Source organism: Chinchilla lanigera, unplaced genomic scaffold (genome assembly GCF_000276665.1).
Source record: "Chinchilla lanigera isolate Chin_1 unplaced genomic scaffold, ChiLan1.0 scaffold00160, whole genome shotgun sequence".
NCBI classification, from domain to species: Eukaryota; Metazoa; Chordata; class Mammalia; order Rodentia; family Chinchillidae; genus Chinchilla; species Chinchilla lanigera.
The window spans coordinates 1213170-1238808 of NW_004955561.1; the positions used below are offsets into that span (position 1 = coordinate 1213170).

General features: G+C 53.5%; 1 protein-coding gene across 2 annotated transcripts in view; it reads left to right on the top strand.

The window, feature by feature from the left end:
• The window catches only part of Mtmr14 (myotubularin related protein 14), a 42164-nt gene extending 17481 nt beyond the window's left edge, over window positions 1-24683 (top strand). Inside the window, exons 8-19 of one of the 2 annotated variants that reach the window (XM_005413017.2) lie at window positions 3520-3590; window positions 4385-4459; window positions 9439-9505; window positions 10603-10688; window positions 10882-10958; window positions 11164-11200; window positions 13176-13246; window positions 13892-13950; window positions 14119-14257; window positions 14911-15090; window positions 21073-21228; window positions 24165-24683. In XM_005413017.2, coding sequence (XP_005413074.1) covers window positions 3520-3590; window positions 4385-4459; window positions 9439-9505; window positions 10603-10688; window positions 10882-10958; window positions 11164-11200; window positions 13176-13246; window positions 13892-13950; window positions 14119-14257; window positions 14911-15090; window positions 21073-21228; window positions 24165-24348 — 1202 coding nt within the window. In that variant the 3' untranslated portion in view covers window positions 24349-24683. The remainder of the gene's footprint in view (window positions 1-3519; window positions 3591-4384; window positions 4460-9438; window positions 9506-10602; window positions 10689-10881; window positions 10959-11163; window positions 11201-13175; window positions 13247-13891; window positions 13951-14118; window positions 14258-14910; window positions 15091-21072; window positions 21229-24164) is intronic. The other variant, XM_005413018.2, reaches the window with a different exon arrangement.
• Window positions 24684-25639: the final 956 nt, after the last annotated feature.

Here is a 25639-nt window from a genome sequence, read left to right on the forward strand (position 1 = left end):
TTGAAGTAGACCTCCATCAGGAAGAACCATGTTGCTGAAGTAAGAGGACCCCTGCTGCAGAAAAGCAGCCAGCGATTTTCTGTTGTAACTGGGCAACTTGTTCCAGGGCTCCTGGATGTTAGCACTGTTTGACCCAGTTAGTTTCTTCATCTGCCATTTGGCTGTAAGCCAGCTAGCTTGGGGCCTCAGACATTCTCTGCAGTGTCCATTTGTAATAGCAAAGTCAGGGACATGTTTTCATTAACCGGAAAGAGGATTAAGCACATGATACCATCATATATAGAACAAAATATTCTGTGGCTGTAGACAAATGCTCAAGATGATGAACAAAATTACAAAGTGCTTCTGAAAAGGTTAGCAGGAAAGATTGCAAAATGTTAAGATGTGTCTGAGTGTTTTTTCTCCTGTTCCTCCCCAGGTGTTTTAAGTCCGTCACCTGATGGTTGTGTGCGTGTGGGGGAGAGCACTAGGATCAGCTGCAGTCAGAAAAGCTAGGCATGGAAAGAGATCTTTGCCACACACCCAGATAAGAGCAGAGAAGCACTTTTACTTGATAAATTATTTCTTGGTTTGCTTTTACACACCTCTGTTACCTTTTTGGAGTTTTGTTTGTTTTGTTTTGTTTTGTTTTGTTTTGTTTTGTTTTGTGAGATAGGATCTCACTCTGTAATTCAAGTTGGCCTTGAATTCACTATGTAGTCCATGCTGGCCTCAAACTCGAGGTAGTTCTCCTGCCTCAGCCTCTCAAGTCCTGGGATTACAAGCGTGTGTCACCGTACCTGACTACATACCTGGTTTGGTTTGGCTTTTATTTTATTTTATTTTATTTTTGTCTTTTTGAGACAAGATCTTGAAATGCAAGTCAGGCTGGCCTTGAACTCACAACAATCCTCCTGCCTCAGCCTCCCAAGTGCTGGGATTACAGGCATGTGCCACCATGCCCGGCTCACACCTGTATTTTTAAAAGAAATGCAATGAACCAAGTCATGAAGTGCACCCTGCTGCTGTTTATGGGATCTTTGTGCAGCCTGGAAGGACTCTGAAGCCCTGACAGGAGCTGCAGCAGCATCAGGTCTAGCTTTAAGTCTCTTGGCCTCAGGCAGGACCTTGGGAACAAGAGGTGTTCTGGAAGCACTTTCTTCATGACACCAGAACAGACGGGCCGACGCACTGCATCATCTCATTTGCCTCCTCCTGAGTGGGCTGTTGCCGTCAGCCTGCTTGCCCTCCATCCCTGTTGCCTGCCAGTGGGCCCAGAAGCCTTTCCTGGTAATGAATACCAGGCATTGCCCCAGGTACCCAGGCTATTTTAATCTATCCACTTCTTACAGAAGCTGCTCCTGCACTCTAGGCTGTCCGAGCTCAGCCCAGGGCTTGCAGTGGTGATTTGAACAAACAGGAGGGCTCAGGAAAGCAGAGCACTTCACCAGGCGGGAGAGGTAATTAGTGTCCCCTCAGCCAGGGCTCACAAGCTCCAGGCCTCCGTCTGGTATTTATAATTCTGCACTCTGCAGTGAGGTACCCAAGAGCAGGCTGAAGATCATTTTCTGGCCTTGTACTCAGCAGCAAGGCCTGGGGAATTAGAGTGCAGAAGTATATGTGGAATCCAGGGGCTAGGCTCCTAGATCTCCCTTCCCACCAGGCCCTGCCTGTTTTCCAAGAAGCAGGCCCAGGGGTTGCTGCCGAGTTTTCCATGCATGTTGTTGGCTGATGGCCACTTCCACAGGAGTAGAGCAGCTTTTGTGTCTTCTGGGACTGCATTAGCCTTTGCAGTGTGACCAGAGCCTCTGGCGTCCGGTGGTCTCCAAGATAACTGGTGTGCTAGATGCCACTGGGAGCCCACTGGTGGCTGGGGCTGCCATGTGGTGCACCGTAGTCACCCAGTAAGTGCAAGCTGAGGCTAGGGGAGGCCTCCTGTGTGATCACAGCAGCCACCCCAGCCACAGCAAAGCAGGGACAGAGCCCGGGGATGGTGCTGTGCGCTCCTTAGAGCAGCAGCGCATAGCAGTGGGGGTTTCCACCCAGGATAGCACGCCGGGGCTGTGCTTCTCCTTATGTGTATTACTGTGTTTCAGCCTGAAACAGCCAGTTTACAAACAAGAAACCAAGGTTTAGGGCTATTAACCGTAGCTCGGTGGCAGAGCACTTGCCTAGCATGTGCAAGGCCCTGGGTTCCATCCCCCACACTGGAAAAAAGCAAGAATAAAGGTGAAGGAAGAGATGTTAACCAGCTCGTTCCTTGTCGTGAGGCTACACAAGCAGCTGGAGATTTGGGCCTGGAATGCTGCTGAAGCCCACTATCTCTCCTGCTCCTCTCTTATGGAGTCCTGCTCCGCTAGAGTTTCTCAGGGTTTTTCTAGTAGGTGGTGGTGTCATTTTGAGCCTCTTAGGGTTCAGTCACCGTCCACACCTCCTGCACATTGGATATTGAATCTTCGCTAAGACCTCTGGGTGGGTGTCTATGCCCGTTTTAGAGATGCTGAAGACTGGGCCTCTACAGCTAGGTAGCAGCTGAACAGGTATTGCTGGGCTCCTGTGTGAGCCAGACTTTCGTCCACTAGGGTTGGCACTGCAGGGACTGGTAGTGATATAGGACTTCCAAGTGATACAGGAGAAATAAACGTAACTCCCAACCTGCTCAATGTCTTATATACCAAGTTCGTGTACCCTGAAGTCAAAGAATAAATTCTGAGGAACAATATAGGTTAAGGGTAGGAAAATTTATTGGGAAAAAGGAATGGGAAATAGGAATAGCTCCTGAGAGACAGAAGAGTCCCAAATGGTCTGCCAACAAGCTCACTTCTCAAAGGAAGCTTTATAGAACAAGATCATGAGGTGGGCACAACATTGGTCGAAACTATGATCACCCCATAAGATTACAGGTAAAGGTGTTTAGGTAATGTTGGTCCATTGGGAAGCAGGTCATGTAGCAAGTGTGCATGGATGACACCGTTAACCTTGATGAATAATCTATAGTCTTAGTCTTATCTTTAGTCTAAGTCTGAGTGTGTAGGAGAGGATGGCCCATCTCACCCCTAATGAGATAATACTAACATAGGAAATCTCAAAAGGGTGGTACCAATAATCTCACGCTTCTGTTTATCCCTCAGAGATGTATGTAAATCTGGCCACTGTAACTGTACTCTTCTTCAAATGCACCTCCAGCCACAGTTGTGAAATGTTTACATCTTCCACACTGACCCCTTGATGTCTCATCCCCATCTGACTGCCTGTGATACTTCTGCCTAACCTAGCTGTCTATGATAGTAGGGCCGGGGCCTGTGACAGGGCAGTGTCTGGTGACCAGTGTGCAGAGAAGAAAAGAGTGACAGGTGTGAGGACGGCAGGGCATGTTCTCTGGATTGTACCTGCCTGTCCCTGTCTTAGACCATCAGCCTCAGCCTCGTCAGAGCCACTGGTGTGGAGAAGCCCAGAGGACTGGGGCTCACGAGGCCAGGGCTATCTCAGGAGACATTGGGCCAGGCCATAAGGGATCGTAACTCTGCCTTTCTTTTCCAGGCTGTGAATTTTTCAAGGAATATAAGGACCGGGATTATATGGCAGAAGGGCTCATATTTAACTGGAAGCAGGTAGGCATGACAGCATTTAGCCTGGGCCCAGTGCTTTTCTGTGAAGGGAGGCCAAGGAGAACAGTTATCTCTTGAGGGGAAATAGCTACAGTGTCCCCCCTTTCCTTTCTTTTTTGTTGCCTGAATGAGTCTCCTCTTCCCCTCTTGCTAGTATATACACATTAAATCGTCACTTGTGCTTTCTCCACCTTCTAATGTCTTCCGTTCTTTTCTTTTTCTTTTTTTTTCTTTTTTTGTTGTCACTGTGCTGGGGATTGAACCTAGAGCCTTCATACTGAGCTACATTTGTATCCCTTTTTTTTTAATTTTAATTTTCTATTTTATTTTGCTCATGCTAGGCTCAAACTCGTGCGTGACCCTCCTTCCTCAGCTTCTCAGAATGCTGAGGTTACAGATGTGTGCCACCCTGCCCAGCTCTTCTTTTCCCTGAAGGCATTTTTTAGGACTGAGATGGGGAAGTCCTATCTCTCTGCTCTCACTGTGAAAATCCAGCAGCATTTTGTTTTTTCCTGCTGGCGGGTACAGGCTAAGGACCCCACCTGGAGGCTGGCTGGTCTTGCCTGTCCCTGCAGCAGACTTCAGTGTGTGACAGGATGACTCCATGTGGCAGCATGCTCTGGTCACTTTGGTTTTTAAGCTGTCTAGGTGTAGCAGAAGCATCTGACCTGGAGAGAGCAAGTGCTATGAAAGGTGTCCTGTCTATGGTAGCCATAGCTTCGAGACCGGGGTCTACCTGTCACCGTGGCCGCCTCTGGTGGCCAATCCTTGTCTCATAAGTGTCATTCTCTTCTCAGGACTATGTCGATGCTCCTTTGAGCATCCCTGACTTCCTGACCCACTCTCTGCACATTGACTGGAGCCAGTATCAGGTGAGCATCTGATTAGGCAGCTGGGGTACTGGGGGCCCTGGTGCCTCCCTGCAAAACCCATGTGCAGCACCCTTGGTGCTGCAGTGTCTCGTGTATGCGGGGGAGGGGCTTAGCTATTTAACTCTGTCTCTCATGGCTTGTTCTTGGCCCAGAAAATCCAAGCTTTTAGAACGTGACTCACTGGAAGATGTATGTCCACCAGGGGCTTCTGTTTCCAGGGAACCTCATGGAGTTTGCTTTTCCAGATCTGGGCTTTACTGACATTTTTCATTTTCCTTTTAAATGTATATTGTGCTGAAGGAGGTGTAGAGCTGCTCACCTCATTTGATCATAGGAACTTTAAAATGACTTCCATTGTGTTCCCCCATTACTGTCTACCAGGGAAGGCTCCTTGTGTATTAGATGGATCCAGATGTCCATCCTGTGGAGTCCACAAGGCTGAAGGCCACTGGTAGCCTTTCTTGCCACTTGCTTCACACAGGACAAGTAGCCTTGTACTTCCAGCCTCCCTCCCCACCTGCTGTACTCTCTGGCTGGCTGCCCCTCTCAGCTTCCTGTCTGGCTGACACACTGCCCTTCAGGATTTGGCTGCATATCTACTTCAGGAAGACTTCCCTCATCTGCCTCCTCTCCTAGACACTGTTTGTGTTCCCATCAACCTGGGCACATCTATCCTGGAATTTTCCACCAAGCTGTAGTTACTGGCTTGGAGATCTTCTGTGAGCTCAGGAGACTCACAGCTTGTGCATCCTTAGCACAGAAACAAATACAGGGCCTTGGGTTTGAAAGGCCAAGCCAGTAATAGTAGAAAACACCTGCTCCCTGCCTTTGCCCTCTCCCCAGCTCTGGTCCTTTGCACTGGCCTGGAGGTCTCCCTGGCTCAGGCCCAACCCACCAAAGTTAGGCACCTGAGCACGCCACCCCACCATTACCTCTTTCTGTGCTGGCCTGATGACAGGGAGGTCCGTAAAGGCAGAAGCTGTTTGTCCTGTCCCAGCCCCTAATCGCAGGGTTGGATATTCAGTAACCACGCACTTGTGTGTAGGAGGGTGATGTGGCAACTCCCCTTGGCGCATGTCTTCAGGAGGAGAGGTGTCAGGAGGTCGGATGTCAGGTAGGCCAGTGTTCTGTCTTACCCAGATCCTGGAGGAGGAGCAGGTTTGGGAGGCTGACAAGGCTGGCCCTGTGTTACGGTTTGTGTCTGGGTGTACCCCCAAAGCCTCATGTGGTCATGGGGCAGGCTTTTAGAGTTTGATTGATTATGGGTGTGAGAGCCACACCCGCCCTGGGGTGGATAGTTTGCATATGTAAGGAAGAGGAAGAGGCTGCTTGCCACCATTCCTCCCTTTTGTGCTTGTTGCTTTTGCTGTGTTGTATCACCTTGAATGGTAGCCCTCTGCCATGTACCACCCTGCCTTGTAGCCAGCCAAGTATGGAGTGAAACCTCCACAAACTAAGCAAAATAAACCTTTCCTTCCTAAATTTTGGGCATCGGATATTTTGTCCCAGCAGCGAGAGAAAAGTAACCAAAACACCCTGTCAGTGGTCAGGCTGTGCGTGGACGGATGGAGTGGCCGCCTCCTCAGTTTGCTGCGCGCAGAGGGCATCTGGGGTCCTTGCCCTGAGCTACCCTTCTTTTAAGTTCCTCCTGGCGCCACTTTTCTCAGACAGATACAAACTGGATATGGCAGACTGCTTGCCTTGTGAGGTGTGGAAGGAGGAGCTCCATGCACTGGGCCCCACTTCCTCGGGCCTCCTCTCCAGGCTCGGTGCCCTTGAGCAGAGGACCTCAGTTCCTCCAGAAAGTGGAGTTTTCAGTGGCTGTGGCAGTTGCAGCCAGGCAGAAATATGAGCCCTGTGTTCAAGTGTCTCCAGAAGTGGAATACCAGGTGGTTGTGGCTCCGAGGAGGCAGGCTGCTGTTGGCCAACTCCAGGGCAGGAAGGTGGCCAGGCTGGCATATCACAGGAGCTTCTTCCAGAAGGCCACCTCATCAGTGCTGACCAGTCACTTTGCCTCACTGGGCCTCCCACCCTGTGGCTTTTTTCCCTTTTTTTATTGTCTTTTTGAGACAAGGTTTTGCTATATAGTTCAGGCTGACCTTGAACTCACTTTGTAGCCTAGGCTGGGATTATAGGCATGCACCACCATGCCGGGCATAACCTGTGTCATCTTCAGCCAAGGTTGAGCTCTTCTGATCTTCAGGCTGGAGTCCCAGGGCTCTGCCTCACCTCCACCTTGAAGGTGATTTTAATCAGTTTTAGCATCGCATCCCTGTTCCCATCATCACACACCCTAGATCCAGCCACCTCCAAAAAGCCCCCCCAGTATGACCACATGAGGCTTTGAAGGAATGTCTAGACTCAACCATGTGGCCTCCTTGTGACCCATGACTAACCCCCCTGCAAGTCCTTCCTTCCCCAGCTGTCCCAGATGGAGTCGACATAGCCCACCTTTTACCCTGGTCCATGCTCTCACCATCCATTGCCAAGTCCATCCACGCTACGCCCTGGGGAGACTCTCCAGTTCCTCTCTTGTTCCTGTCTTGTTCCTGTGTGCTGACAAGGTCAGGCTTCTGTCACCTGAGAGCAAAGCACTGCACATCTGAGCAGGGGCTACCCGGAGGAGTGACCAGAAATAGCATAAGGCACTAGTGAGATCCTGGCTGCTGGTAAACATTCAGCTGATAGTGGGGCCATCATTGTTGCCGCTGCTTTAGAACCCACCTCAGACTTCACGTGTTCCTCAGCACACAGTCCATAGCCCCCACCTGGCCCGCCCAGCTTGAGCAGTCCAGCCTGGCCTGTTCTTGCCATTCCTAGCCATGCAGAAGGCCTCCTTCCAGCTCGTTGCAGGAAGGTGCTCTTCCCAGGTTCACAGGTGCTCCTCTGTGCCAGAAATGTATCTCTTCCCTCCTCTCTCCTTCATACTTTAACCCATGAGAAGCCCTCCGTGATGGTCACCACACATAGGCATAGCTCTGTCTTCCCTCCCCTGTGACACCATATGGCTGGGGTCACTGTTGACACCTTTGTGTCCCCCAGTACCAGACCCACACACTTTGCTGTCAGCTGAGTGAGAGAGGGAATGAATGAATGAGTAGCGTGAGCAATCATAAGTGTGCAGGTGTCTTGTTGCTGTCCAGTAGCCCAATGAGCCCCAGACCCTGTGTCCGCTCTAAGCCCCCCTGGGCTTTGCTGTCCCCAGGCTGGCCCTGACCATGACCAGTAGTAAAAAAACATTCTGCAGGGACCTTCTGGTCCCTGAGAGGCAGGGACACCAAAACAGCCTCTGCCCTCCAGGGGCTCAGTCTAGGAAAAGACTGTCACCTACATGGTGGATGTTGGTCATTGTCCACAGGAGACAACCCACAGAGAAGATAAGAGCTGAACAAGTGCTCCAGACATAGAAACGGGCAGAGGTGAGGTGTTCGTTGGCTCTGCTCCTAGAGACACTTTCATGGTATGCCAGGCTGAGTTGGGCTGCATCTAGGCTGAGTGTGCCTCGGGCCCTGGGTCTGTACCCCAGTCCTCTTAGGCACGTTTCCTACTCTGCCATTAGGGCAGAGTCTCCTGCAGGGCAGCAAGTCAGCCTTGTGTGGCCTTGAATCTCCCTGTCTAGTCTGGCTCCTCTCTCAGCTGGAGACACACACTGCCTCATCCTGACCATTGGCACCTTTAGCCACCAAGGTTATTAGTGCTCACATAGCTCCAGGCCTTGTCCCCTGCCCTCGCCCAGCTGCTGCAGTCTCCCCAGCTCACTCAGCCACTCCGGCCTTCATGCTGCATGGCTCCTGCTTCCTGCTCCCTGGATAATCCCAGCTCTGAGGGAAGCTCTTGGCAATGTGTGTCTGACATATTGAGCCAGATGAGGGACCCTTATGCTAGTGCAAGTAGTGACTTCATTAGCACAACACTGCAGCAGCGTCTCCTGAGCTGCCGAAAGTGGGTCAGAACTCTCCAGGGGCGTGGGAGGGTCAGGACCATGAGCTTCTTTTAAATTCCCAGGAAAACGATTGCAATTACAGGTGTCGTGTCTGCTGTCCCCAAGTGCTCTTGAGATGTTGTGCCCATCCACCCCTCCGCTTCCCGCTCCCACCCCCACCCCACCCCCACACAGCCCTGGATGCAGGTAGGCAGTCACATCCTAAGAGAACAGGCTTTCCCAGCAAGGGAAGAGGGCTCCCCAGAACTAGGTCAGGCCCTGCTGTGGAATCCGATTCAGAGTGGGCTGCCTCAGACCCTCTAGTCTCTACTTCCTACCTAGACCAGAAAAAAGCTGTGCTCTCCTTACGGCTTTTGCTTATTCCCCATCTTCTACTTCATGGGCTTCCTGTTAGAAAAGATTTTGTCTGCTCAACAGACTGCATTTATTATTCATCAAAAGACAGTATTTAGTGAATAGCGGTAGAAAGCAAGCAAAATGTGTTTGCAGAGGCTGACATCTTCGTTGGATTCTAGGGTTGGTGACGGGTGAAGAGATGACTGACCACTTGCTGCCAGAGGCATAGGGCCATAGATACTGCCAGAGGCATAGGGCTCTTTGTTCACCTTACTGAGTCCTTAAACAGCCATGCTGGGTGTCTGAGATTCAGGGGAAGCTGTCGTTTCCATCCCCCGGTGGGGGGTGCGGGGCCAGGGCCAGGCCTGCAAACTACCTCTTCCTCACCCTCATGTGTTGGATTAGGGGTGCCTGCTGAGCAAGGGGTGCGGGGAGAGAGAGCGGCAGCTCTCAGCTGGGGAATGAATGTCTTAGATTATCTGGGCTTTGAGACCTTGTGGGCCGAGACCAAAAGCTTTGGTGCCCAGGAATAGCATTGACTTTTGTGGTGCTGGGGATTGAATCCAGGGATTCATACATGCTAAGCATGTGCTGTCCTGCAGAGCTGCACCCCCACCAGAATTTTATTTTTAAAAATACTTTATATTTCAAGTCTTAGGCTCTATTCCTAGATCCCTTTTCTCTCCTTCTTATCCAACAGAGTTGGGACCTGGTGCAACAAACACAGAACTACCTGAAACTGCTGCTTTCCATAGTGAACAGCGATGGTGAGTCCCTGAGCCCCGAACAGTTGTGTCTTCAGGTGTTCCCAGTTTGTGATACCTCCACTGGGAGCCTTCTGTGCTGTGGGAGAGGAACTAAGGGAATCCCTAGAATTGCTCGGGCTGGGTGGAGCTTGCCCATTTTGGCTTTACTCTGTGTCCTCACATCCCTGGAAACAAGGTGTAACAGTTAACTTCTGAGCCATACTCAGGGTGTTGCACCCATTTAGCTGGCATTGGAGCTATGCACCTCGGCACTGGGAACAAGGAGTCAGGATGGGGCTCTGCTCCAGAGAGAGGAGACCCGAGATGCCATTCAGTCCTAGCCGACTGTCCAGAACACATACCTGCAGAGGCCTGCTCCGTGCAGGGTGCACAGCCAGGTCATAGGCCCCTTTTGCTCACTGTTCCTAGTGCCAGTCAACTCTGATGCCCAGATCGCGATCGGGACTTTGCTTCTCACTTGAACAGGCAGAACTGTTCAGACCTGTAACACCAAGAAGGCCCACGAGCAGAGGCAAACATCTAATACAAAGATTCGCTCCCTTTTCTCCAACTACTGTCTTGGTAGTCTTGTGGCCAGCAGCCATTGTGGACTTGTCCTGCTGTCTAGTGTAGTGCAGCCAGGGACGATAAGCATGACCCATGCTTATTGCCCAGTGTAGTCAGGTGCCATCCTATTACAGAAGTCCCACATCCGGCCCTGGAGCTAGCACTCTAGCAGGGGTAGTCCCGCACCTGCAAGGGTTTTTGGAAATCATGTCTCGAGTACTGATGGTATTAGCCCAAGATACCAAATATCACCAAGTTCCAACAGCCCCACACAGTGAAGAATTATCCCACTTCCCTGAGAAGGGGAAAAAGTATTTATGATGCCCTCCTGGGAAAGGCCAAGCAGGGCCTATCCAGGCTGGACCACTTGCCCAGAGGCCCGCCAGGAACTGTGGCATGAAGAAAGGATGCACCGGGCCTTCTCAGGACTGTGCTGGAAAGTACCTTGGGGAGGCCCCCAGGAGAGGGACGAGGTTGGCCAGGGCCACAGTGCCTCCCTGTCATCGCCTGTCTCTTTCTCCTCGGCGCTCCTGTCTTGGCTGTCGGAGCAGATGACAGCGGGCTACTGGTGCACTGTATCTCAGGCTGGGACCGGACCCCCCTCTTCATCTCTCTGCTGCGCCTTTCCTTGTGGGCGGTAAGTGTGTGTGGGGGTGCTCCCTTAAGATAGTTCACAGGACACAGATGATTTGGAGTGAGGGACCCACTCTGCAGGTGTCTTACCCTGCGACATCACTGGGTCTGAGAGTGTTCTCCCCCGGGATGGAGGGCAGGTCACATCGGGGGAGGGCGGTGTTCTGATTTCATCTCACCTCTGCACTCTCTTCCAGGATGGGCTCATCCACACGTCCCTGAAGCCTGCTGAGATCCTCTATCTGACTGTGGCCTACGACTGGTTCCTCTTTGGGTAAGCCTTTGAGGATGTTAGGCTTGGGTGAGACAGTATTGTGGTGCATTTCTGTGTAAGCAGTGGGGGCTTCTCCTCTGAAGGACTGAAGATGCTGACTGGCCCTATTGATGCCCTGGTACCACAGACAGTATGTCCGGGAGTCAGATCCCCCTCCACTGCGACGTGGCACTACCTTACTGACCTCCTCGTCCTCCTTTTTCAGGCACATGTTGGTAGATCGCCTCAGCAAAGGAGAGGAGGTGAGTGCCCTTCACAGGCAGTGAACTCAGCTCAGGCCTGGCTTAAGGGACAGAATGGCCTTCTCTGTGCCACAGTGTGGGGCAGGTCCTTGGCCAGGGCGTACTGGACAAGGTGGCCTGTGCTATGCTCAGACCTGTGGCAGAAGGAGCAGTGCATAGCAGCTGCTGTTCTGGGCTACGGATTCCCCAGGCCAGAGAAACAATGCTGACGTTCGGCATGAGCAGTTCACTGCTGTACAGTCTCCCGTCCTTCCCTACCTTCTTCCTGGCGACCTTGTTTCCTATGCTGAGCTCTTCATCCGCACAACTGAAACAGAAGCACCTCTGTCTTCTCGGTTCTTCCCCAGGGCACTTTGCGCCCCTCCGTGATGTGGGGCTGCCTCCAGAGGCCTCTTCCCGTCCTCCTCCCTCCAAGTGCTCAGTGCCCCCGCAGTCTTCTGCAGCTTCTGCAGCCTTGGCCTCTCGGGATGCTGTTTTCCCAGCATATGCAACTGAGACAGGCTGAGTGTGTCCCTGGCTGCCCTGCCTATTTCCAGGGTGACCTTGGGCAGTGTCCTCAACCTTGAGTCTCCTGGTGCCTGGCTGAGATCTAGATGCCCAGCATGGAGCATCCATGGTGATAGCACTTTCGACCCCACCCCCCCAGTCTTTCTGCAGCATCTCTCCTCCTTCACCCAGAGCCCGCCTCCTTCCTGGGCATCTGTCTTATCTCAAACCATTGCCTTTTGTTCCCCTTCAGCTGCTCCTCTCCCTTCCAAATCCCTTCTTCTGAGCACTTATCGAATCTGCCAGGGCTGCAGAGCTCATAAGCCTGCTCCTCAGAGGGCTCCATGAACTCAGTCAGAGGCAGCGACTTCGGAATTGAATCTGGGTGGAAAACCTTTGTAGCTTCTCGACTGGGGACGTTGCCAGAGCCTCAGGACATTCTGTCCTCCACACCATCTCCCTCCGCCCCCAGAAGAGGCCAGATGCTGCCTTCAGACACACAGGGCAAAGAGGAGGCCGAGTTGAGCACTTGCGGTAACCAGCAGAAGCAAGTCCTCAGCTGGGGGCTGGGTCTTTGAGGTGTAGGCTCTTCTCTCATCCTCCTCCCACCCCACCCAGCACTGCCTCACAGGCCTATAGTTAAATACGTCTCTCTTCCCATCCCTGCGTGAGGGCTAGGGAGTCTGGTGCAAAGCTCCTTAATCTTACGTAGCATAACATTTTCATGAGGGCCTGACCTGGTACCCTTCTGCTGTTTGAGGAAACTCTTTGGGACCCTGTGGGAGACCATGCAAGGAGTCCTGGCCACAGCTGCAGGGATCAGTGGACTGGAGCCTCCTGTGTGCTTCCAGAGGCCCCTGGATTAGGGCCCCTGGATTAGGGCCCTGGCTGAGGTCTTGCTGTGAGTTTAGGGTATAGCTAGTAGCTAAAGAGCAGAGCATCCTGCTGCCTGTCCCACACTTAAGACCCAACCCTCACAGCTCTGGACCAGGGCCAACTCCCCCACCCCAAGCCTCCTGAACCTGTTTGGGACTACCCCATGAGACTCCATGCCCACTCTCCCGCCCTTGCATTCCTGCTGTGTCACTGCTCTGTGCCCTCCTCATCTCCCTCCGTCTTGTCCTCCCTCTCAGGGCTCTTAGATGAGAGGTAGGGGAAGCTACTGTTCTCTTCATCCTTTTTAACGGGTGAGACCGTGGGTTGCATTTGAAGAGGGTTTGAGCACTCTGCATTGACCTTTTACAGTGCCCAGGAAGGAAACAACTTGTTTCCTCACGTGCATCCTCTGCCAGGCCCTGCAGAGCCCTCTCCACTGCACCCACACTGTTCATGGGCTAGAAAATCCAGTGGGGGTGGGGTGGGGCCCAGGGTGCTCTCTAGCGGGGGGATTGGCCAGAACAGCCAGCTGCCCGCCCTGGTGTTTGGCCACCTTACTCCTCTGACTGGGGGATGCCATCTTTTCACTCTGTGCTGTTTTTGTCCCCTTCAGATTTTCTTCTTCTGCTTCAATTTTTTGAAGCATATCACCTCCGAGGACTTTTCAGTGCTGAAGAACCAGAGGTAAGCAGCAGAGATTAGTAAGAGTGGCTGCTGTCACAGTGGGTCATGGCACGCTGAGAAGAGCTGCTCCACCACATGTGGGCCTCACCACCTTACTGGCATTCTCTTCCCTGCTGAGGGCCGCTGGGTGAAGAGGCTCTTGTGCCTGGTTCCCACTAGCAGAAAGGCTCAGCGATGAATGGTCTCTGGCAACTAAGAGTACAGGATGTGTTGCTGCAGGGAGGATGCCCCATCCCCGTGCCTCTGATCTGATGGTCAGCCTTTGAGGACCACCAAAGAATACCTGTCTGCATACCAGGCAGCCCCACCGGGAAGCAGAGGTCTGCTTTCAGCCCGGAAGATGCAGGCAGCTTCACTGACAGTTGCTTTAGGTCCCGTGTGAGGGCTGATGGCCTTTCTGAGTTGATTTGCCTTCCAAATCCAAGCTTGTCATGTGCTGGGCCATACTTGGGTTCTGAGGGCAAGCTGGTGAGGAGGTGGGCTGTACCGGCCTAGGAACCTGCACATGCATGGTAGGCAAAGCCCGGTGGGTTGGAACTGCTCCCTGAATTGCAGCAGGTTGCAGCTGCTTTCCAGAATGGTGGAGGTTAGTGGCAGGAGACGCCAAGTGGAGCTAGAGTTCCCCACTCTGGGTTTTCTTTCCAGGAGGAAGAGTTTGCCAGTGCGGGATGCAGGCTTCTCTGTGGAAGATATCTGCATGCTGAGTGAGTCCTGGGCCCCAGCTGACTTCCTTTCTCAGCATAACTTTCTGAGTATAGACTCTGCCAGAACTGTTCCTGAAGCTTCTTTGTCCAGCTGGATGGTGTAGGGGAGGTGGGGACCAGTAGTGGGGAGAGACAGCTTGCTGACCAGTGGCTCTGGCCTTTTTTCAGGGCGAAGAGACCGAGGCAGCACCACCAGCCTTGGCAGCGACTTCTCTCTGGTCATGGAGAGCTCCCCGGGCGCTGTGGGGAGTTTCACCTATGAGGCTGTGGAGCTGGTCCCCGGAGGAGCACAGGCTCAGGCAGCTTGGTGAGGGACAGACTGGACCCAGCCCACCCCCAGCTGTGGGCAGGGCTGCAGCCCCAAGGAGTTCTAGGAACAAAGGCCACCCTGACAGAAGGCGTGGGAGCTAGGCTTTGTCCCCTGCTGTCTCACTGGGCCCCAGAGGCAGCCATGTCTTTGGTGAGGGTGCCGTGTGGGGTGGCCTAGGAGCAGAAAGGGCAGGGGCCTCCCTGTGGGACCAAGAAGCAGTAGCCAGAGATGGGGGAGGGCCAGTGTCAGCAGAAGTTTGTGGAGGAGCAGACACTCTGCATTGTGTCCTGGGTGGCTGGGGGGAAAGACAGTAAAGGTGAGTGCAAGATGAGCAGAAGCAACTGCAGACTTGCCTGAGGGTCATTCATCTGTGAACCCCAGCCAGATGCTCAGTGCTTTGTGTAGTGTTTGCAGGGAGCGGGGAGGCAGTCACTAAAGCTTAGGTAAGCATTTTCTGGCAGGCTGTCCCAGGCTGGTAGGCCGGTGATCTGGACACCACTGTCCTCCGTGAAGCCCAGCTCTTGCTGCCAGTGCCTGTGGGAGGCCTGAGGGAGTACTGGGATGGAAGACATGAAGCTGGGCCCTGGACACAGGAAGGCTGTCAGCATGCCTCAGCCGGCCCTACCAGCAACCCTGCTCTTCCGCCACAGGAGAAAGAGCCACTCATCCTCGCCACAGAGTGTGCTCTGGAACCGGCCACAACCCTTGGAGGACCGCCTGCCTTCCTATCAGGGGCTGATTGAAGCCAAATCGTCCAGCTCCTCATCCTCAAACCATTCTGACAACTTCTTCAGGATGGGTAGCAGTCCCCTGGAGGTGCCCAAACCCAGGTGAGGCGCTCCCCAGCCCTGTGGTAGAGGCAGCCAGCCTTCGCCTTTACACCTGAGTTGGTGTCTCAGGCAGCATCCTAGCAGGGTTCCTTGACATGGCCTGTAGGGCAGCAAACATCAAGAGGGCAGAGGAGATGGACAAGCTCACAGGCCTGCTATTTACAGGGTGTGTTAATGTTTGGGCACAAAACAAGGGCTGATTCCTAAAGCAGTTTGAGATTCCTTCCTGGAGCCCTGGCAGAGCCCAGGGACATCTGGGAAGTGTAGTGGTTGCAAGGTAGACAGGAGTCAGGCCACCTCCACATGGCGCCTCTGCAGATCTCTGGGCCCCAATGCGCTCTGACACTCCGTGCTGAAGTCAGGGCATAAGGCAACAGATAATAAGAGGATGGCTGGATGTGTGCTGCTGTGGCACAGCCAGGATGGCCCTCCAAGTGTGACCAGAGCGCTGGGCTGTTGCACTTCCTGGGAGAGGGCAAAGCTGACCCCGGGCTGAGGTTCAGATTGAGAGGTGGTCTGGCACTTGGAGAAAGCATTTCTTGGGAGACGGTCAGGATTTCCACTTACTGCCCCCAAGGAGTGAATCCTGTGAGTTGCTTTCTTCCAGCCCTTCAGCTGTGAACAGAGCAGTTTAGGATTTAAGAAATCCCTAATAAATATCAGAGTGAAAGGGCCTTAGCAGTATGGGCCCAAGTCTCAGAGTCATCCCAGACTCCAGCACTGCCACATAATTGTCCATATGATCTTGAGACTGTTTCCTTAGTAACAGGCCTATTCCAAGAAGAAACTCTGCAAACCTTTGAGAACTCTGTCCCTCATGATGCTTCGGGTTTTCTCTGGGCAAAAGCAATGAAGGAAAGAGGAATAGAGGAGCTGTTGCTGCACAGAGCTCAGCACAGTGCCAGCCAAGGGGGGTCAGGGCACTCACCCTGCGCAACACTGAGTGGTGGAGCTGAGTCTGCTAATCCAGGCCACAGGCTCCGGGCACGCGGGAGCTTCCATGGATGCAGCTGAGCAGACACGGGGCCAGGCAGTCAGGTCCACAGTTCCACGCCCACTCGCACCTTGCATGTGAGGTTGCCAAGTGTGTCTGCTGCCCTGCCCCTCGTCAGCATACCCAGCTGTCCTCAGAGTTGCTTCTGGGCTGCAGTGGCACTGGGAGACCCTTGATGTTGTGGGCTGCAGCTCTTGACTGTGGTCCCTGCCTTTTTCTGCCTGTATAGCAGTGCTAGGAAACTGGGGGAAACCAGAAGATTCCTTTTCCTGTCTACGTCCTACCCCATCCTGACTGCAGGCTTCAGGGAATTCCCACACTCAGCAGCACTCGGTCACCCTTGTCCACACCCCAGCTTTTTGCCAGCCCTTTCTTCCAGAATGTCCCATTTTCCAGTCCTGTGGTAGTTTCCCTCAGTCTCACAAGGGGTTTTCTGCCTGCAGTAGGTAGTTTGGGCTCTGTGGCCTCCAGGACACCCTGCAGAGGCTGAGGAGGTTGGGTGTGTCCACCTGGCCTTAGCTGGCAAGGCCAGTAGCACTGGGCCAAACGGGTACCAAGCTGAAGCAGGGGACTGTGCTGCAATGCATCCAATCCTCTGTGCCCTGTTCTGGGAGAACCAGGAGGGCCAGCCAGGCCATGGGTTGTTCTGAATTGGAGGCCTGTTTGCCAGAGATTTTGAAAGGCTAAATTATTCAGATTTGGAGCATTCTAATTGTGTATTTCCTTTAGCATTAAAATTTTTTTATCTTAAGATACGTGAGGGATCCTATCACTAGCTTCTGCAGCTGGTAGGTAACTTTGGCCCATCAGATCTTTAATTCAGCAGGAGGAACTGTGGAAAGAAGCCCCTTGGTAAAGCTGTCCATAAGGACCAAAATTCCCCTCAAAATGTGAAGCCTACAGGGTGTCTGTGTCCAAGTTCTCTAGTCCTGCCTCCTCCACACCAGAACTCCCAACAGGCTCTGTGAGGGTGTTTGTTCACTTAGGATTAGGTGTTGTCAGCTTGGAATTCCTGTGGGGTGCTGATTCTTTTGTTTGATTGGTTTTTTGTTTTTGTTTTGTTTTTTGTTTGATTTTGGTGGTTTGTGGTTTTTCTTTGTTTTTGTTTTTGTTTTTTTTGAGCTAGGTTCTATGTAGTCCAGGCTGGCCTTGAACTCACTAGGTACCCCAGTCTGGCTCCAATTGGAGCAACTCTCCTGCCTCAGCCTCCCAAGTGCTGAGATTACAGGTGTGCACAGGGTGCTGATCTTACCATGTCCCAGATCACATCTCTCACGAGAAAGGCTGGTGGATTTCTAATTGAATTAGCTGCCACAGAAGCGTCAGCCATGGTGCCGCAGGGGCAGGGGCAGGACCAGGGCTCCGAGCTTCCTTGCCTCCCCAAATCTGCACAGCTCTGCACTGGAGGTCTTGTGTGTTCTGCAGTCAGACAGCTATAGGGCTGGGGAGGTTGCTGGCCTGCAGTGTCAGCCCAGAGTGCAGCAGGGCTACCCGAACAGCACAGGAGCTTGGCGGAGGGAAACCCCCAGCCTGGTTGAGTAGCTGAACCAACTCGGTCCTTCTGTGGTCAGCTGCTCCCCAGCCACTGCCACCTGTTCGTGATGAGCAGTGCCCTCTCTCTGTAGCAATGCAGTGCCAGGCTGCTGTCACAGTACAGGGGGTCTGGCCTCATGTCCGACCTTGTGAAAGGCCACTGCTCCAGACCTGGCAGGGACAGTGAGAAGCCAGGGACAGTCCCAGTTGCAGACCTGGGATAGACGGCATGGAGCCCAGAGACATCTCCTCAGACTGCTGGGAGAGCGCTTTGCCGTGCATGTGCGGTGTTTGAGGCCAGACTGGCGAGGTCCCATGCTGGGCGCCTGGGTGTGGGTATTGGGGCCGGGAGGGACAGTTGGTGGGTGGTATAGATTTAAGCACGAGTTCCTTTTATGACTCGACGTGTCACTTGACTTTGGGCTTCCATTTTCTTATCTGTGGAATCAGGTGAAGGTGGCAACGCCAAGGCCCTCCTAGTTGTGTACCTCAAGCCATCTGTGCAGCCTTGTTAGGACAGATACTTCAAATGCAAGTAGCAGAAAGCACATCTCAGACTAGCTTCAACAGTGGGAGCGCATGGTGAGCGCCACTGGGAAACAGTCTGCAGTATGCCTACTCAGGGTTCCCACACCCCTGCCCCAGCAGCAGGACCTGCTCGCTCATCACGGATGGAAAACTCTGAACTGTACTGCGGCTGGAGGTCACATCCCTGTCCACAGGCCAGCCCTGAGGCGCCCACCCTGTGTTAGGAGGAAAGATCAGTGTGTTACTGATTGGGATGGGCTTTGGTTCAACCTGGTTTCAGTCACAGCTTTGCCCTTCCCAGCTGTGCAACTTGGAAAAAAACCACTTTTCTTCTAAACTCAGTTTTTTTTAAATCTCATTTTTACAGTAGGAATGATCTGTCCCCCTTAAGTTTGGGTTTAAATGAGATGAGTGCACGTCCTCTACACAGTAAATACTCAGCCTTTCCACAGATGGCAGTAAATTGCAGCTGTGGTTGACAACCTGTCCTTATCAGTCACTTACCTAACAGCCCTGTGGGCCACAATCCCGGCACTGGGCAGCTTGGTACAAGGCCAAGCCAGGTACCCCACCCAGACCTGCTGCCTCTTGGCTTGGCATGCTTTACCCCTTCCAGAAAGGCTTGGCTGGAAGACCCCATACACCGAGTTGGCCCTCTTGGCCCACAGAAGAAGAGCCTAGCAGTATCAGGTCAAGGGAGCCCTGCTCCTGAGCACAAGTCCAGGCCTCCACACCGATAGGATGCATCCCTGGCATCCCAGCCAGAGGCTCCCCCGTCCATCCGGGAGCTCACCGTGCCGCTCTGCATGCTCTTGGCTAGGAGCACAAAGCAGATGTCCTGGGGTCCTGGTAACACTGCTGTGTACACCTATGTCCTTCACTGACTGGAAGCAGTGTGTGGATGCAGCTCCCTCCTCTGTGACTTGTTCCTTTGCCTCTGTTCCATCTAGCCAGTTAGCCCAGGTTGGTAGGAGAGCACCTCTCTGCTTACCATGGTCCCTTACTCTCAAATCCAGAAGCAGAATGGTTACTTTGCCACTGTTTTTTGATAGACATCTCAAGTAGGAACATTCATTTGGAACCTGTGAGTTTATTCCTGAAACATTTCAATATCTACCAACAAGCTGGGCGTGGTGGCGCATGCCTGTAATCCCAGCACTCAAGGAGCTGAGGCAGGGGATCATTGGGAGTTCGAGACCAGCCTGGGCTACAAAGTGAGCTCAGGGCCAGCCAGAACTGCATAACAAGACCCTGTCTGAAAAAGACAAAAAAAATCTACCAACAGTGGCTGCTCACTGAGCACTGCTTTCAGTCCCACAGGGTCAGAATCCTGTGCTATATGTGCCACCCAGTAGGTCCCACAGCTGCCTCTTGCTGCTCCAGTGCACCTTTTTGCCTGGTGCTACTGTGGGGCTCTAGGAAGGCAAAGGAGGTGACCATCACAGGGAACAGCTGTAACTGTCCCGAGGTCTGGATTTCCTCGGAGCAGTGTTACTAGCATAGCCTTGGAGGAATGGCTTTAGGGGTGTAAGAAATGCCCATGTCCCTGCCCTGAGTGCCTCATCCACCCCAGCTTCCTCCCCTCTGCTTCATGGAGACTGTTACCCCACCAGCCAGCTAGAGCTGGAAGAGGCTCTGCCCTGCGGCTGGGATGGTGAGAGACTGGGGGCCAGGCTGCACCTCCAGGGGTTGTGCTGGCTGCAGGCCCACCATGCCCCCAAAGAGCAAAGGGTAGGCTTCTCCTGGGGGGGCCCTGGTTTGCAAGCTGCCTGAGCTGGCCAGGTTTCCCCTGTAGAAATAAGCAAGTTCTGCATGATGGGGCCCCGGGGCTTCCCTCAAGCAGCAGAGTGTACCCTGTTCTCGGTTGTGATGCCTCAAACTCCTTCCGGAGTGGAGCAGGAAAGATGGACATGCCAGGTGTGCAGTGTTGCAGGGGCTCTGATTCATGGCAGCCAAGCGGAGAAAGCTGTCTGTCTCGCTGCATCTGGAGGCGGCTCTGTTTTGGGACAAGTGTGCAGCTGAACATGGCTTCTGCAGCTGTGCAAACCTTGGGCAAGCCTCTCAACCTGTCTGGGCTGCCCTTCCCATCTGAAAGGGGTGGTTCAGCCTCACTAGAGCCATGGGTCTGGCCAGAGCTGCCCTTGGGGAACCTGCTTGAGGAGAAGCCTGGCCCAGTGGCTGCTGGGGCTGTCACCTCACCGTGGGAGCCCGTGACACCCATAGCCAGGTGGGCCAAGGACAGCGAGGGCTCCTCTACCCCCATCACAATTGGCTCCTGGAGCCTGGGAGCAGGGGTGCTGACATCTCTTTCCTCCCCCGGTAGCTGGCTGCCACCCAGGACAGAGGAGAGGAGGTGGTTATGAGTGGGGAGATGGCAGCCGCTGTGCCAGTGTGACTGTCCGCACACCACCCCAGGGCTAGTCAGGAAGAGGGCTGATGAAGCTGTCAAGTTTCATGCCGGCCTGGTTCATCCCTGCCCTCTGGGCATAGCCGAGTTTGCCTGGTTGATGCTTCTGAATACAAACTATGGCTCCCAGAAGGCTGCATGCAGAGGAAGGGGAGCCTCAGGACTCCCATCCCTTCTGCAATCTGGGTCATCAATTCCACGCTCCCCTGTGGCCGTCCTTGCTGGTGAGATCTCAGTGCTGGGCACCTGCAGCTCAGAGCGTCCGCCTTCCTTGAGGCTGTCGGCCCACGGCCACCCAAGTCCTGGGCTTTGGGTCTGGCACTCCTCTTATCCCCATTCTTCCTTGGTCTTGGCCTTTCTTAAAGTCTGCACTGTGCACCATCCTGGGCGGAGCCTTCCCTGTGGTCTTCTCCTCTTTCTCAGTCACTGGAGAACTTGGCCGGCTTTCAGATGCCCCCCAGCCCCCTGTCAGGCGTGTGACTGACTGCATCATCTCCCCTCTCTCTCCTCTCTGCCCCAGATCAGTGGACCATCCCCTGCCCGGATCCTCTCTCTCCACAGACTTTGGCAGCTGGCAGATGGTAACGGGCTGTGGCAGTATTCAGGAGCGAGCTGTCCTGCACACAGACTCCTCTCTCCCTTTCAGCTTCCCGGATGAGCTCCCTAACAGTTGTCTGTAAGTGTCTTGCTTCAAAAGGCAGATGCTCCCCTGCCCGGATACAGTGCCACGCATGCCTGCCAAGGAGGCAGCACCACTGTCCCTGAGGTGGGCTGCTCAGCAAGCTCATTAGGGTTTGTGCTCACTCTTTCCAGCCTCCAAACTCCTCCTCAGGGGTGTCAGGTGTACTGAGGGAAAGCTGGCTGGACTATAACTACCAAGGATGCCGTTTCTGTACAGTTTTGCCTGGTGTGAGAACCCTTTCAAAGCACAGTGGTCGGGTACAAGAGCAAGCAGGCAGGAGCATGCTGGAGGCCAGAGCCGAATGGCTGGGCTTGCTGGGGCCTGTACTCATCCTGAGCAGAGTCCGGGCCACCCCGACACCCTGGCCTGCTAGTTTGCCTCTGGGCAAGAAAGAGAATTGGACAGGAGTCCTGAATTGAATGTTTATGGAGCCCTCTTCCTCCAAACCTCCCAAACGGCTTTCACCTCTTGTTAGCTTCTGCCTGACGTGAGCGGCTGTCCCTGGGGAAGCCTCTTGTCCCCTGCCTGTTCCGCAGCTTGCTGGATGTCAGGCAGGAGGAGCCTCCGGAGTCCTGGGGAGCAGGGCCTGCTCCTCAGATGTGGCTGCCTGCGGGGCCCTTCTGCAAGCTGTGCCTTCCCTTCCATACCATGGTCAGATGGCATGTGCTGGGAAGTCAACACCACTAGCACCAGTTTTGCCAGGCCGGAGGTGGTTCCCTGGGCAGTTGGGGAAAAGAGGGCCCAGCCAAACCTTGGGATTTCAGGATGCCCACAGTCCCAGGACTGTCCAGCAGCTGGGAAGGGCCTCTTCTAGAGGGCCTCTGAAAACAAGAGCTCTTAGATTTTTCGAGGGTGAAAAAGCACTTGCCCTTTTCTGAAGGGCCTCCCTCTCCAGCCCTTCACGGGGAAGCAGAGACTTCCCTGCGGGTCTGGTGTTGCCCTTTATCTTCTCCAGAGTTAGCCCTGGAGGCAGGCAGCTCTGACCCCAGATCCCCAGGCCAATCCCAACACACACTTGCTTCTAGCCAACCCTGCAGTTGTGGGCACCTCAGAGGATGGCGCAAGCTTGTGCGCCCTCAAGCCTGCAAGGTCATGGGCTGAGATCCACATCATTTCCTGGTGAAGTCTCACAGTGGGGGGTTCAGTGTTTGTGTTTCTTACCAGGGAAACTTCGTCCAGACCCCAGCTGCGCTGCTCACCAGCTGCTCTGAGGTCTCAGCCATGGCTTCTCTGAGCCTGTCGGCCCAGGCTTGAGCTGCACTCCTGTGCCTACTGTGTATCTCCATGTGGGTCACAAATCCTTTCCAGGTGCTGTTCTTCTCGTGTAAATAGATCAGTCTCTGCCCCTTCTGCTTTCTGGTAGCAGGGCAGCAAGAACCTTCGGCTGTGCCTTCTGTGAATGGAGACAAGTCCTTTTGGAGCCACACATGACTTCCAGTCTATGTGGAACCTGTCTAAAAAGTAAAGGTCAGGGCCCTGTGTCCCCCCAAATGTCAGCAGAGACATCAGGGTTGTTCATGGTGTCATAGGAGTGCTTCCAGCAAGCTGTTTGACTATCCCTCCCCTGGAGCCTGCTGCTCTGCTTGCCTCTTGATGCCCCCCACCAGTCTACTTCCCAAGGGGCCCATGTGTCCTCTCCACACCTGCCTGGGACCCAGCACTGCCACCTCCTTCTCCAGCCCTGCGGTGTAGGCCCTCTGGGCTTGGAAACTGGTGACCTTGCTACTGGTCTGGTAGACTGCTCAGGAGGGAGTAGTCCCTCCAGGGGACATCATGCACATGGCCTGACTTTAGTCCAAGGGTTGGGTGTACCTCGTTTCAGGGCCTCTTCTATTAAAGACCCTTTGGACATCAGCCTCTTGCGGAGTTTACAGTATGATAAGCCTGAGCCTGTACTTGTTCCCCTTGACCTATAATTTCAGGGTAAGGAGGGAAGAGGGGCTTCCTATCTTCCCTCTGTGATCAGTGCCTGTAGAGGCTGTGGGAAGAAAAAAGAATTAGAACCCAGACCCTGCCTGGAAAGGCAGTATCCTTCCAAGCTCTCGACCTGGAGATCACAGGAACTAGAGGTGTAGCTGGAGCCCAAGAGGTATTCACTATGAGGCCTTGCATTCCCTGGGGCAGCCAGGGTTCTCCCAGGGCAGAGTCTCCTCCCACAATGTGTCTGGTGGCCGAGAGTGGGTAGAGTGGCAAACACCTATAATCTCAGCTGCTCAGGAAGCTGAGGCAAGAGGATTACAAATTCAAGGCCAGCCTGGGCAATTTAGCAAAACCTGAAAAAATTTTACTTTTTATTAAATTTATTGGTACATTTTAGGTATACATAATGATTACATTCATTATAGGGAATTTGTATTTGTACATGATATAACTTGATTCCTTTTTTTTTTTAAATTTCCTCATTCCCCTACCTCCCTTCAACCTTTCTTTCAAAAATAAAATTTTAAAAGGGCCAAGGATATAGTTCAGTGTGGCAACTATGAGGGACTGGATTCAGTCCCTACTACTGCAGAAACAAATGAAGGCTTTTGGTTGGCTCCTGCCCTCCAGCTGTGCATTCATCAGCCTGCTGCTGATCCCTGGGCCTCCTTACTGCTGGGTGTAAGGCTTGTGCCTTAGCTGCTTTTTGCTGAGGAACAGGTCAGGGTAGGTTCCCCTTATGTAGTGTCTGCCATGTGTCATGGAGGTAGTTTCCTTCCTGGCAGAGAGCCTGGGTCACAGCTCCAGCCACAGTCACTGTAAGGGAAAAGTGCCCTAGACTTGAGAACAGCTAAAGAGGGTCAGGGCCAACTGGAACCTAAATCTCAAGGGTCATGTGCCCATAGGCTGGACCCTAGCTTGGCAAGTTGGACATGAAAGATAGGCCCTGTGGATGGGGTGAGGATGCTGGGTCCCTCTCAGGGTAACTCATTTTCTCTCCCTGCCCACAGGCTCATGGCCCTGAGTGATCGGGAAACGCGGCTGCAAGAGGTGCGCTCGGCCTTCCTGGCTGCATACAGCAGCACAGTAGGGCTTCGGGCAGCAGCCCCCAGCCCTTCAGGGGCCATCGGGGGCCTGCTGGAACAGTTCGTCCGAGGTGTGGGACTGCGGGGTACCAGTACCAGCACCCTGTGAGACCACCTCCACGAAGCCATTTCCTGCTCCTCACTTAGCTGAGCCCATAGTGGAATCAAAGCCATGCCTGGCCGTGGGGCACTTCGGGATCGGGAGTCTCACCCCTCTCTCCGTCACGCACACAGCCCCAAAGCTGAGCAGGGCCAAGGACAGGGCTTTCCAACACCCAGCCTCCTGACTTGTGGCTGGGAGATTACCCGTCACGTCTCAGAACTGCACGGTGGTCTCATGAAGGATCCCACCTTCCAGTTCTAGTTTCCTGGGAAAGGGATCACCTGTACGGAAAATGAGGCTGTTTGACACCAATCACAGAATAAAATCAATCTTTTTGAGCAGCTGTTGTCTTGCATTCTTACCTGGTTGCTGTCTTGGTGGAGATGTCTGGAACCTCACTGTCCTTGTGCTGGTTTGGGGGTGCAGGAGAACAGGAGCCTTGTATACGCTCCTCGGCTCCTGAGCCATGGCAGGGAGAGAACTCACCAGGTAGGGGCAAGGACTGCAGTCAGCAAGAAAGCCTGCATTTCAGGCTAAGGCCTGCTGGGATTGAGGGACCTCAAGGTCCGGGGCAGCGCAGACAAAGCGAACATGACCTGCCACCCTGCACTAAGGGCCCTCTTTCCTTGGTGGAGATGCTGGCGGCTGGGCTTCAGAGGCAGCAACACTGTCTGCACAATGTGAGGTGGGGAGGCCAGAATGACCACCATTCTCCTTCATAAGGGACATGATGTAGACTGCATCCTGAGTATCAAGAGGATGCAAGAGCATGAGCAGATAGTGTTACACAATCCTTTAAAAGCCACTGTTTAAATGACTTTTTGGTGGTGGTGCTGTGGAATTGAACCTGGAGTCACACATCGTAGCCAAGGGCTTACCTGAGCTACATCCCTGGCGCTTTACTCAGACCTTAACTCAAGGGAGGTCATCAGTGGGAAAACCTGGAGGCCAAATACTAGTGAACAGTTCCTGAACGCTGGCAGTGTGCGAAACCCTTCCCTTGGGTCATCTAGACAACACTTTATGTATTCAGGTAGCTGCTAGTGTAGCCTGGCAGGTGACTGAGCAGAGATGGTGATGATCTTGCCCTGTGACAAGCTAATACGAACAAGGTAAACTTCATGTTGCAGAGCCCTAGGAAGGCCTGCAGTGGGGAGAGGGAGAGATGGTTGAGGGAGAGGCTCAGGAAAGAGGTAATGACCACAGTATCCTGCGGGGACCCCACGCACTTCCGAACCATCAGCCGCTCTGAGTAGGGGGTTAGGACCCCGCACCTCCCAAGGTGCGGGCTGCAGCA